The sequence below is a fragment of the Recurvomyces mirabilis genome (assembly GCF_035927965.1).
Source record: "Recurvomyces mirabilis strain CCFEE 5264 chromosome Unknown scaffold_2, whole genome shotgun sequence".
In the NCBI taxonomy this organism is placed as follows: Eukaryota; Fungi; Ascomycota; class Dothideomycetes; order Mycosphaerellales; family Teratosphaeriaceae; genus Recurvomyces; species Recurvomyces mirabilis.
This window is the reverse complement of record NW_027041936.1, coordinates 15771-28475: the sequence shown is the minus strand read 5'-3', so window position 1 is coordinate 28475 and position 12705 is coordinate 15771. Positions and strand designations below refer to the sequence as shown.

At 53.3% G+C, this 12705-nt stretch overlaps 5 protein-coding genes across 5 annotated transcripts; 3 read left to right on the top strand and 2 right to left on the bottom strand.

Moving 5' to 3' along the window:
- Nucleotides 1-87: 87 nt before the first annotated feature.
- Nucleotides 88-708, bottom strand: LTS14_000735 (uncharacterized protein; the record flags this gene model as incomplete). The annotated part of the gene is made up of 2 exons (XM_064833447.1): nt 88-481; nt 539-708. 2 exons carry the CDS (start codon nt 706-708, stop codon nt 88-90), a joined length of 564 nt encoding a protein of 187 aa, XP_064698408.1.
- Nucleotides 709-2778: 2070 nt separating this feature from the next.
- On the top strand, nt 2779-4511 carry LTS14_000734 (uncharacterized protein; the record flags this gene model as incomplete). The annotated part of the gene is made up of 4 exons (XM_064833446.1): nt 2779-3329; nt 3400-3785; nt 3846-4279; nt 4350-4511. The coding sequence occupies 4 exons, from the start codon at nt 2779-2781 to the stop codon at nt 4509-4511; spliced, it is 1533 nt and encodes a 510-aa protein (XP_064698407.1).
- Nucleotides 4512-4692: 181 nt separating this feature from the next.
- On the bottom strand, nt 4693-8427 carry RSE1 (pre-mRNA-splicing factor rse1; the record flags this gene model as incomplete). Its single annotated transcript, XM_064833445.1, has 1 exon — nt 4693-8427. The coding sequence occupies one exon, from the start codon at nt 8425-8427 to the stop codon at nt 4693-4695; it is 3735 nt and encodes a 1244-aa protein (XP_064698406.1).
- Nucleotides 8428-8693: 266 nt separating this feature from the next.
- Nucleotides 8694-10314, top strand: MSS51 (translational activator for mitochondrial COX1; the record flags this gene model as incomplete). Its single annotated transcript, XM_064833444.1, has 2 exons — nt 8694-9537; nt 9587-10314. The coding sequence occupies 2 exons, from the start codon at nt 8694-8696 to the stop codon at nt 10312-10314; spliced, it is 1572 nt and encodes a 523-aa protein (XP_064698405.1).
- Nucleotides 10315-11018: 704 nt separating this feature from the next.
- On the top strand, nt 11019-12488 carry LTS14_000731 (uncharacterized protein; the record flags this gene model as incomplete). Its single annotated transcript, XM_064833443.1, has 2 exons — nt 11019-11110; nt 11210-12488. 2 exons carry the CDS (start codon nt 11019-11021, stop codon nt 12486-12488), a joined length of 1371 nt encoding a protein of 456 aa, XP_064698404.1.
- Nucleotides 12489-12705: the final 217 nt, after the last annotated feature.

The window sequence follows — 12705 nt, the reverse complement described above, 5'->3', positions numbered from 1 at the left end:
GATGTGGGACGATGTACTGGTCACCTGCGCTACAGGTACATGAACTGTTGGCTCGCCCTCACCACCTATAGTCCAACAGTCCGTAATTCACGGCGTCTCTTTCAAGATCTGCGAAGCATTACTGCCAAGCAGCCACGGTGATTGTTGCATTTCGACAAAGATATGTTGATTTGGGAGGGCAGTGGCTAGAGGGACAGCAATATCTGGCAGGCGAGTATACGCGAATTGGATGCCGAGGGTCGAAATAATATAGTCGCTGTCCAAGGGCCCACCAATTTCACCAGTATATGGTAGGAGCTGTGAGGACGATACGTAGATCCATGTCCCCGATACATACGCGTCATATCCGCCATCCTGCCAGACGCCACATTGACTGGCAGCCCACTTCGTTGGAAGAGGTGAAGGAGCATTAGTGTAGAATTTGGGAGTCAGAGTCGTGAAACCTATGTCTTGCCAGATGGCATAGGGCGTGGGTGAGGCACTGTTACAATACAGATTAGCATATGCAGCAGAGGCTCTTCAGGGCTAAGTAACATACAAGGCTTGCCCCAATGAAGTGATCACATTCGTAGCGTTGGCTAGGTAGACTGAGGTCGCTCCATATTCACCATCGCCCAGGACAGCGCCCGGTAGAAGAGTAGTTGGTATGCCGGGGATTGATAGATCTGATGCAACATATGCCGCAGCGGGCCCGTATTGGCCAAACATGCTGAATGTTGCGTTGGCACGCCGCGTCGTCGAATTGGCTGTAACCAGAGTACCGTTGTAGTCGAGGAGGGTTGTAATCTCTGTAGCCACGACATCTGTGTAGGTCGTGTCGTACCATGTGTTGACCAGCACCGCTTCAACGCCTCCCTTTGCTCAGACGTCAGCTTTGTGCAATTGGCGACAAACAAATACACTTACGAATACCCAGCAGCATGGCGGTGGCGTAACCGCCGTGCCGGTGGCGCTGCTTGTTGTCTTGCTTCCTGAGAGGGTAGACTGAGATCGGGTGGTCGAGCTATTCGTAAACGAAGCTGTCTGCCGCGGCCAGACTTGTCCGTATGCAAGAGTTGGGAACACACATGCGATTGCGCCGACGTACGAACGCATACTGCTCTGATACCGCACTGTCAGGTCTAAAACGAGTGTGTTCGAAGACGATACTGTAGCTGACGCTATACACCTTCGTTGGGAGCAGAAAGTAGTCGCACAAGAAAATGAGCGTCTTCGCGCATCGAGGTCAGCTCTGCTTTCCACATTATACCGCTTACTGAACCAGAGAGATGAGGGTAGATGAGCCTATACAGGGCTGCGTATCAAGCGCCTCGTGGTGGCCCTGGTCTTGCCACTTGTAGCCATCTGCGCGCCTTAAATTCCTCATTTGGTGCGGCTGAGGGCCAGAGAGGGCTTATCAATCCGTCTGGAGTCGTAATGCTTATATCGTTGTGATCTACAGTCGCATTCGGGTGTGAATGAGTAACACGCATGATTTGTTGTAAGTGCTCCGAGAGGTTGATGTGTTCGTTGGAATGTCCAGGAGATTTTGGTCATGATATGTGCCTGGACGTCTGAGAAGTGAATTCCAGCGTAGCGCACGAGCCTGACGATCAGTATGATCACTCCTTCATCTGCAGTGTCTCTTTTGACACATCGAAGTAAGCATCTACAAGGATGCGGGCTGGTTAGCAAAAGAGAGCAGGTGGCTATCACACCAAAGACGAGACGATCGGCGAAAGCGTCGGCCCGGGTCCTGGTGTTCTTGGTGGCGAAGGCTGATGTTTGCTGAAGAGTCTCCTGTCTTCATCCTGACACAACAGTCTCATCTTGACAGTGCTCGTCGTATGTCATCATCTGCTACGGCGAGACGCGATGAGATGCCGGCCGCTTTGATGGTTTCGCAATGTCGTCTATCTCGGCGCTTCGGGAGTTGCCCAGCTCTGCCTCGACAACGGCCACTGCGCGAATTGATGCCTATCATAGACGATGCCCGACATCTGGCCATCGAAATATATCTGCGCACAAAGCAGTGGGACTGGATGAAACCCAACACATGCTGTCCGATCCGAGCCCAGCTATAACAAGAGGCGACGCCGGTGTAAAGCCTTCCCGAAAATGGTCAGAGACGTAGTGAAGGCTGACCTATCTCCCTCCTAAGGGCTTGTTGACATTATGCAGATTACCAGGTCGGTTCGCTAATGGGTACTTGCCTCTGGAAGCTATGGATACGACAACCATTGGGCAACAGAAAACGAGACGGGTGAGCTGACACAGCTCCGGAACTGTGCCTGACTTCGCATCTGATGATTGCATGTGAATTGATCTCAAAGAAACGCGAGTCTGCAGCCTCATAGCAGCTGCAATGCTTGAATCCGGCGGCTTTGTCCTCAACCATCTCATATGTCGAATGAACAGCTGTAGCAGAAATCCTGACAAAGCACTAAGCACTCCCGAACTCAAATTCAATTAATCTCATACCAACGACCCAGGGTTGAGTGACTCGTCTGCGACAATTCGCTACTGCTGCCTCTCAGGGTTCTACGGCTGCTACGCTTCCTTCGCTTTGAAGATGACCGAATCCAAGCCCATACCAAGACATTCCCCGCATCATGCTGTGAGGGTCACATAGCCGTGGTGAGGTACATCGAGGCGCCATCCTCGGTAAGGCACTGCATCTCGTGGCATCTCAAAGCAGTTGCCTATATCAATGGTGTTTGCTGAAGATCTTTCGTAAATTTCCTACAAGCGTGAGCGGTCGGTAGAGTTTACGTCCTTTCACATTTCTCAGCATACAGTATGGCGACAGTAGACGAGAAGTTCGATACGGTGTCCCCGACTTATGGCATGGGAGCCGACCAAGTTGAGGACTTGAAGCAGTCGATCACAGTCGATACTCTGCATAACGATGAAGCCGTCCGAGTTCTGGCCAATTACCAAGGAGCACCCGAATGGGACGAAAAGGAAGAGAAGAGACTCGTCCGGAAGATCGACCGTCGTCTCCTTTCCATCCTATGTGTCACCTACGGATTACAGTACTATGACAAAGCTATGTTGTCTCAGGCAGCAATTTTTGGGCTCCGGACCGATCTCAAACTCACGGTCGGTATACGCTACTCGCTGGCTGCTGCTATCTTCTATCCTGGATTCATCGTTGGTGCCTATCCAGCCATCGTCCTGGCCCAGCGATATCCGATTGAGCGAGTGATATTTGGGATCGTGTTGCTATGGGGTATCTGTTTGATGTGCACAGCTGCCGTGCAGGATCATCGGGGACTGTATGCTCAGCGCTTCTTCCTGGGGGCGCTAGAGAGTGGTGTGAGTCCAGCTTGGATGCTTGTGGTTGGCGGGTGAGTCGCAATGTCACCATATATACTAGATTTGAGTTGCGTGACAGACTGTACTAATCTAAATATCCAGATGGTACAAGAAGCAAGAACAAGCCCTCCGCATGGGCGCCTGGTACTGCATGACCGGCTATGTCTCCATCATTTCTCCACTCATCAACTACGGCCTTGGCCATATCACGGGATCTCTGAGCCCATGGAGGTATATGTACATTGTCGCTGGAGCTGTCACGATCATATGGGCTTTCGTGATCCTGTTCCTCATGCCACCGGATCCCATCAGGGCGAAGAGATTCACAGAAAGGGAGAAGTATATCGCTGTCGCCCGGATGCGGGTCAACAACTCTGGCGTCAGGAATACGCACTTCAAATTCGAGCAACTACGGGAACTGCTTACAGACCTGAGATTCTGGTTGTGTTTCTTCATTGCTCTCACCATGCTTGTGGCAAACGGACCAGGTAAATCTCAGCCCTTACCTATCCTTGCGCACAATACTGCATGCTAACATCCTTCCCCAGTGTCCTCCTTCCAACCAATCATAATCAACGACCTGGGTTTCTCCGGCCTCAACTCCCTCCTCCTCGTCATGCCCGCCGGTTTCGTCATCGGCACCATCGAGCTCTCCGTCCCGTATCTTTGCTACCGGGTCAAGGGTCTCCGCGCTTATATGGTCGCTGCGACCGTCTGCCTCACTCTCCTCGCATCTCTCCTGCTCTGGCAGCTTCCTCAAAGTGCTACGGGAGCGAAACTCTTTGCACTTTATATCCTTGCTGGATATGGGGGCGGATATGCAGTACTTATGAGTTTGCAAATCGCTAACACGGCCGGGTATACCAAGAGAAGTGTTGGTAGTAGTGGCATGTTCGTTGGCTACTGTTTAGGCAACTTCATGGGTCCACTTGTGTTTATTGAGAAGGAGAAGCCGTATTATACTACTGGCTGGATCGTTACGGTAAGAAGACTCTGATCGTCGATGTCCGAGACTCTTGTTGAAGTACGACTGACTCGATTATTCTCTGCAGGTTGCCACGTCTGCAATGTGTATTGTCCTAGCCATTGCCTATCGCCTCGCCTGCGTGAGGGAGAACAAGAAGAGGGATCGAGACGGGGCTGAGGCGTTTGAACACGCATACGAGGATGATTTGACGGATGTGCTGAACAAGCAATTTCGGTATACACTGTGAGAAGTTCATGTAACTTGTTGACAACGGAAGACTTGCGTAGCTGCAAGCAGTACTCGCTACAGGAGCCTGCGCCGGAACGCCTCGCTTGGCTTATACAACCTCAGGCCGACTTCTATCTATGATACACCACGCGTCAGATTTACTGCACCACAGATCGCTCGGCAGACAGCATCAACACAGCCTAAAAAGCAACCCTCGTCCTCATCTCCAGCACCTTCCTCTCCACCTCCTTTACCTCTCGATCCACCTCCTGCGCAATCCTAACCCGCGCATCATACCCCAACTTCAAATACCTCTCGCACAAATCCCCATCCACCACCCCCTTGACAGGGACATAATACCCCCTAAACATCAAATGATCCCGTCCTGCGAGCGGCGGTTCCGCCTCTCGAATCTGTTTCTCCAGTTGCGTGAAGAATTCTACGTCTTCTCGCGCTACGAAGGGGACGAGGATACCTAGTGTACCTTCTAGGCCAGACCAGAATACTACTTCTTGGCCGCCGGTTACGAGGGCGGTACGTTGTAGACTCATGGGGATGTCGTTGGCGAAGAAATGGCTGCGGAGTTCGAGTCGGTAGGGGGTTCCGCCTAGATAACTCCGCTCGTCTGCGAGATACCCTCCTACGCCTGTATCGTCGGATTCTTTGGATGCTTGGTCCGGGACGCGCAGGACGAAGAGGTTGCCGAATTTGTCTCCGCCGGCTACGGTTTCGTAGTCGAGGAGGGTGGTGCTGGTCGTCCAACGGGAGATCGTATCGTCGGCGAAGGGAATGAGGCGGTTGTGCGGGGAGGGTTTGAAGACGACAAAGGTTACGCTTTCACTTACGTCGGCCACGGCAATTCGGAAGCCTTTGCTTTGTATGCTTACGATCTGGTTCGGGACGACTAGGCCTCGGGATTTGCGCAGCAGGGCTTTGAGTCCGATGTCGTAGATGAAGAGTTCTCTGCCTACGCCCACTGCCAGACGGCCCTGGAAAGGATGGACGGCATAGATTGGAACTGCGAACTCGGTTTTGTGCACGAACACCATCTTCTTGCCGTCGTCCGGCAGGTGATAGAGATGTACGTAGCCCTTTGGCGTCTGTGCGCCAGGTACCTTTGCGCCAGGTGACATATGCTGACCAGTTCCAACGGCAAGGTAGAGATCGGCGTTCTTCGTCTCGAAGTTGACGACGGTACAGCACAGTGCTGCTTCGTTCTCTTCTAATTCGATCGTCGAGATCACCGACTTCGAGGTGATTGGATCAATGGCTTGAATACAGCTCGCCCAATGGCCCTTCCCGCGCGAGAGGCCAAGATGCTTCTCCATCGCCATCGACTCCTCTCCATTCTCCTGCCCGTTCATCCCCTCATCTCCCTCTCCATCCTTCGCCGCGTCAGTAGCAGCCGTGAGAAGTCTTTTCTTCGTCCCCGCACTCAGCGTATTGCCATCCGCTTGCACGACATACCAAACAGGAAACCATAGATTCCTGCTCATACCCCTGGGCGTATACCTCAAACCGACTTCCTGACTCGCCAACCTACCCTCGACATTCGGGACGACGAAGATAAGTAGACTATCGCCCTGCACCGCACACAGACCGCGTATAGCTTCCGTCACGAAACCCGTGGCTGCTGTGAAGGGTGCGCCGTCGGTCACTAGTGGGGTGAGAGTGTATAGGCCGGAGTTGGGGTGGTTGTAGCCTAGCCAGGGCCGAGACGAGCAGGCGAGAACAGATTGTTGGTCTTCAAGTTCGACTGGGAAGAGGCGAGTCGGGCGTGCGCCGAGGAATTTTGTCCGCACTTCTCCCAATTCTCCCGTGATTTCGTCGATGACGGCTCGCAGGTAGAGACCAGAAGCCAGTCCGATATGGACATAATTCACATTCGTCCCACTGCTTGGATCGATTTGAGATATGACTTGGATACTTGTCGGCGCCGCCGAAAGCGCCTGCACGCTCCTCGCCTCAAGCGGACTATCCAGCTCAATAGACAGCACGCGGATGGTATCATCATCGCACCCCACCACCGCAAACTTTGCCTGCTGTTGTCCCTCCGGCGTCTGTCCAACACCCAGCGCAGTAATCTTTCCGCTCATCTCAGGCATGTCTTCTAACTGATTGAGCACGCCATCGTCGCCCATGAAGAAGAAGGCTAGTTCGCTTGAGCTGAGGCCGAGGAGTAACTGTCGCTCGTTCGCGGACGCGGCGGTAATGGTACGATGTTCTGGTGCCGGCCAATCGTTCACGGCGCCCGATTCGAGGATGGAGTGGACACCACGGGCGTGGACTTGGACGAGGGTATCGGCGCCCATGAGCCGGGCTTCTACTGTGGCGCGGGTGATGAGGAAGGGACTGTCTTCCATCGTCTCCACCTCATCGCCGATACTCAGGACTGTCGTGCGGTCGGAGTATTGTGTGCTGAGGAGAAGGTACGAGTGGTAGGGATCGCTACTCCGGTGCTTGAGGGAGAAGACATTGTCATACGGCATTTCGCCTAGTGGACTTGACACCACTTCCTGGATCTCCAGACCATGCCGGATCGTTTTGAAGACACTGGAGCTGCCTGTTCCTTGTAGGGCGTAAATCTGTGGCGCATCTTCATTTGTGAGATTGTCGACTTTGGTGCGCATGAGCGGATGAAGACCAGGGACGTCGAAGGCGAGTGACGTGAATTCCAGACCTCGTGGTTTGAAGTATGTGGGCGTGTAGTCCTCCGCGGGATCGGAAGAGACATCGTCAGAGGAGAAGTTGTTGTGTGCTTCGAACTCCAGGTTCTCTGCTAGGTCGTTTACGTGGTATAGTTTGCTGTTGCCATTTTCTGCTGCAATGTAGATGTAGCCTTTTCGGATGAGCAGCATCGTCTTTGCTATGGGGAAAGTATCGTAGTACTTCATGACCATCCGTACAGGTGTGGTCTTTCGTCCTTGTGCGTCCTCGCCCAGCTCCATGGTCAGCTTGAAGAGGTCGCCGTCTTCAGTCTGCAGCAGGAAGAAGAACTCGTGGCGAGCTCGGGATAAGTGCAGACAGCCAGAGACAATAATACGTTTCCGATTGGGATCCTCCGTTGGTCCTGATCTTCGGGGGATGGGTATGCAGAGGGACGAGGCCTTGTCGTGGCGGTAGTATATCCTCCCCTCACAGCAAATCAACACCCCGCTCGGTCCATCCTGCCCGCCAGGTACCCCGAATAGCATGTTCGCGGTGTAGTCGACTGCATCACTCCAGCTCTTGACCACATGATTCAGGCCGAGGTCGACAGTGTAGTACACCAACTGCTTCTCCCTGGCTGCAAACATCGCTCCACTCGAATCACTCTCCGACTCATTGTAGTCGACCTCCAGTGCGGCAAACACTGGATGCTCCCACCCGGTGTCCAGTGCACAGATGGCAAAACATAGATTCGCCCACGAATTCGCCTCATGCGGACTCGAAATGACAATCTCGTTCTGTGGGTTGCGGTTGACGATATACACCACCTTGTTTTTCTCCGCACTCGCCAACATGCAACACCGTCCGCGTGGGTCTGCTGCTAAGTATTGACCCGGAACCGTTCTTCTTATCCCACTCTTCCCGAACGTCTCCAGATGCACCCTCTGGAACGCGTTCTTCGCCTGATCATAATTCACCAGCGCGATCCTCCCCGAGTCACTGGAGATAACCAACTGATCCGTACTCGTGCCTGGAATCCGGAAGCTGGTGACCCCGCGGATGATACCGAAACAATCTTGATCGACGACTGTCTCGAGCTTGACTTCGGATTTGTCGCCGTTCTCGCGGATATAGTAGAGGTAGATGCGTGACCCGCGCGCTTCGAAGATCTGCTGGTCTTGGTTCTTGAGGCCCGGAATGGAGTTGCACGTGATGGCGCAGGTCGGGGCGGAGGACGGGGAGAGGGTGAGGGAGTAGAAGGCTTGGGTTTGTTGCACGTTGGCCATGGCTGTGGTGGAGAGTGGGAGGAGAGAGTGGTAGTTGCGCACAAGGCGCGCGGTGAGAAGGTGGGGTAGTGGGAGATACTTTCGCAACGCAACGATCTAGAGATTCAAGATTGGGCACGAGTCAGGTACACACGCTTCATGCAGGTACTCGGTCGTGCAGGACATCGGTGTTTCGTTCCCCATGCGGCATAGATGTCAAGCTACTGTGCTGGTTGGCGTCTTGACATGTGGGACGGAAGACATGGAGTAGATATCAGGAATGAACAATGGCGTCCAACAGTATATGTAGCCGCTGTCTGTGGCAGGCATTGCGATCAGCTCGTCAGCCATCACATACGTCCAATACATCCTTCCGGGCCTTGACCACTACCACGAATACCAACACCACACCCCCCAAAGCGTCATCGCAGCGACGTCTCCATCAAGCAAGTCCTCGACATTCTGCAGCTACTGAGACTCAACGACCGAATGACTCTCTTCCGCCATATACCGAGGTCAGGGGACGACAGACAGATGCGGATAGTGCCAAGGAAAGACAACAACACCGAGTCCTCCTCCAACCAAACAACCTCTTCCACTCCTACACCCGCTCTCCAGCCCCCGAAATAAGAAGACGATCATCTTTCATGCGCCAGAATGCATATTGCCCACACCCGGACCACCAACCAACACGTGCACCCATAAATCCGGACGACCTAGAAGCGCAAAAGACTGGAGCCGTACCACCAAGACATGTCAGCCACGAATGTCCCGACTGCGGCATCCCAGTTGCCTGTTCCGAAGATCATTTCGTGGACACCTACGAGTCCCACCTCGAGATCTGCGATGTACTACGCCAGATCAACGAGGATGATCATGATCTTTTGAGTGGGAGGTTCTTTCCCGAGTTTGAGTATCCGGGCCCGCAGATTGATGAGGCGCAGGTGAATTTGATTAATTGGGATACTTTGCTTTATAGCAGAGAGTTCAATGCCGTCAATGAGGCGAGGCCGATGAGGCAGGTCACGAGGTTACTCACCTACCCTATCACGGTGGGGAGTGTGTTGCATGAATTAAGTCCTTATAACTTGAAAGACCGTCTTACGCCTGAAGGATTGAGATCACTAAGCGGTATGTTTGCCACCGCACTACTCACTCCACGAATCTAATCTTCTCACAGCTCTACGCTACACCCTCCACCCACCCCGCACAGGCGGAGGCATCGACATCAAAGGTCTCCGGCCCAACCCCCCGCCCATCCGCCTCTTCATCCTCGGCGCTCGAGCCGAATCCTCTCTCCCGCGCGAAGTCTGGCTGCAACTCGTCCACCTCTTCCCTCGCTCCACTTTCCACCTCATCTTCATCGGACCCGAGAGCATGAGTAATCGCGAACATGAATTCCCGCTCCCCAAGCGCGAGGGTTCGAACCCATGGGGTGCGATTGTGGAGGATCGATTGGGTGGGCAGATGAAGATTTCGACTTATGTGGAGTACTTTCACACTTTACATGAGGCACAGGCTTTTGCGCCGTATGACCCGTATTTCGACGCTTTCGTACTGTTTCATCCGGGTTTGGGGCATCCGGCTAGTAGTCATGAGTGGGCGTCTACGTTGCCGCAGCTATTGCAGACCAAGGTTCCGGTCATCTGTACGGGGTATACCGATTTCGATATGCAGCGCGATATTGCTTGGGTCAAGGAGCAGGCAAGGGGGGAAGCGGACTTGTTGCTCGAGCCGGGCGAGAATCGATTTAGGAGTTTGAGGTGGGATTTGAATGATTTGGATCCCGGGGATGTTAGTTGTGGGAATTGGGGAGTGTGGGCTTTTAGGGGGAAGAGGTATGAGGCTGATGAGTATCGAGGGAAGGCTGAAGGGGAGCAGAAGGGTGGTGCGGGTTGGGATCGGTGAGGTCTCTTGGTCTTTGAGTCCTGGATTGTAGATGTGTTCCATGTGTATAGACGCATGTATAGCGGAACCGGGAGTGTGGTCTCCCCAATCTGTCTTATTACATGCTCGACGAATCTGCTGACTTGGCCACTTCTTTGCCCTACCTCGTATATCGTGGAGATGCGGCTGATGATATGTCAGCGTCGATCCTCTGACTCGAGTGGTTGTCTGCCTCTGTCGAGCTGACTTGGGTCACGGCAGCTCCGGTTTTCTTTCCTCGGCCGACCACGCTGATTTTGGGTGAAAATCGTCGTGGTTGTTGCAATTCCAACCACGCACACGATTTTCTTCAATTTGGAATGCTCTCCTGGAAGCGGCTCTGTGCCAGCTACACGGTTTAGTGGAAACTGGAATACGATGTGGCGCAATAACACCGGCCTACTCCGCGACCCCGGCAGAATTCGTTGGGCGGGCTGAGGGTTTCATCCATGCTCGGCTTTCAGCTCTGAGTCGACTCGCAAGAGAGCGAGTATTGATGCTATGCCGCAAGAGGAGTTACACTCTTCTGGATTGTTTATAGAAGGCTTGATGTGCCGAGCCACTGTCTAAGGAATGATGCCACGATAGATTACAGCAATGGTCGGCGTAGCAGGACGAAGCAGAGGTTGTAGTACGTGTCGGCAGCGAAGAGTGAAGTGCGGTAAGTATCAAAAGTGAGGGTTACGATGGGATTGGAGTACGGCCTTGCTGACGAGAGATCAGACGAACGAAAACCGACCTGTGCGAGATGCCACAAGGCTAGCTTCACGTGTGGCGGGTATGGGCGTCCACTGCAGATTGTCATGTCTGAGATGATGACGCCTTGTTGTTCGTCTTCTCGCTCCAAGTACTCCTGTCCTCGAGAAGTAGATCATAGGGCTAGACAAGACGTCATCCCACCTTATATGAGCATCGTTGCTTTCAAGGACAGCATACACTTTACGTTCCTGTTTGAGGATCTGCTATGGCGCTCATACGGTAGTCCATGGCTACAGCACTCGGCGGAAGGGAAGCTCGGCAGTCTCTCGTACGACGCATGCGCTGCATTATCACAACACCTATTCGGACACCGTTTCGCACAATCGGACGTGGAACAGACTTCTGCACTGGCATACGATCGAGTCGTCACTTCCCTCCGCATCAGCCTGCTGTCAACTGATAGACCTGATCCTACGGTTTTAACACCAATGCTCATCCTCGTGGCCCGCTCGTGCGCCACATCCTCCCTGTTCGAGGCATCAAGCCATATCAATGGACTTCAGGCGTTGTTGCAAGCATGCGGTCCTCGTACTTTTGCCAGGGACAGTGTCCACGACACCTTCCGGTCCTGTCGGGCCATGGTCGTCTCCAACAGCCTGATACTACACAAGAGGACTTTCCTTGCAGACATCTCTTGGCGGTCGGATCCATGGAGTGAAAGAGGCAAAACCGATGAAGACCAGCTCGTGGACATTCTTGCCACTGTGCCTGGAATATATGAGGATCTGGTAACGGCGGATAGCAGTCTGCCATACGCAGCTTCAGTGCTTTACGATCACGCAGCATTGAATATCGAGGCTAGCTTGACTCGACTCTTTTACTGGCGACGTAATTGGGATGCGAAGTATCCTCGAGTCGCTTGTGCGACTGTACGCGCACCAACAAGCCCCAATGCGAAGAAGCTACCAGTCTATCCTCAAGGTGCAGAGCTTATGCTGCGCTACAACAACTTTGCACGCTCGATCGAAGACTCGTTGTTCAATGCTGTGGCTATCTCGTTGATGGACACACTGAGCTCGGGAAACATGCCTGAGCCACTAGCTACGAATATCACAGACAATTTGAGGCGGATGTTTGACGATCATCAACAGAGCAATACAACTTGGGATGCTAGCCCAGCATTACTGCCGCTGTCGGGTGTGTGGAGCATACACGATCTCGCGAGGCAGATCATCCGCGGCTTTGAGTTTCAGCTCGAGCATGTGCGGACGTGTCATGAGAGCACACTGTTTTGGCTCTTCCCCGTCGGCCTAGCAAGCAAAATTTTGGAGGACGATCATGGATGGAGCGAATGGGTACAGGTGATGCTGGAGAAGTCCAGGAGCACGCATGGCGAGCCGCAGTCGTTGCTGGAGCGGTTCGTGTCTGGAGATTATCGTCTTGGTGTACATAAATAGGAATGTCGTTGGCTCTCGAGATATCGAAGCGAGGTGTCAATGCAATGTACGGCGGCAGGGTCAGTATTCGCTCCGGCATTGGGATCCTTGTAGCTTTTCATGCCATAATCAACACCACACGACTGAACACAAACCGGAGGTCGCTTGGTCAAGGACGGATGGAAGCATCTCCAGCTTCAGCTCCTCGCGCGATGCTGCTCAACCCGGCCTAGCGCGA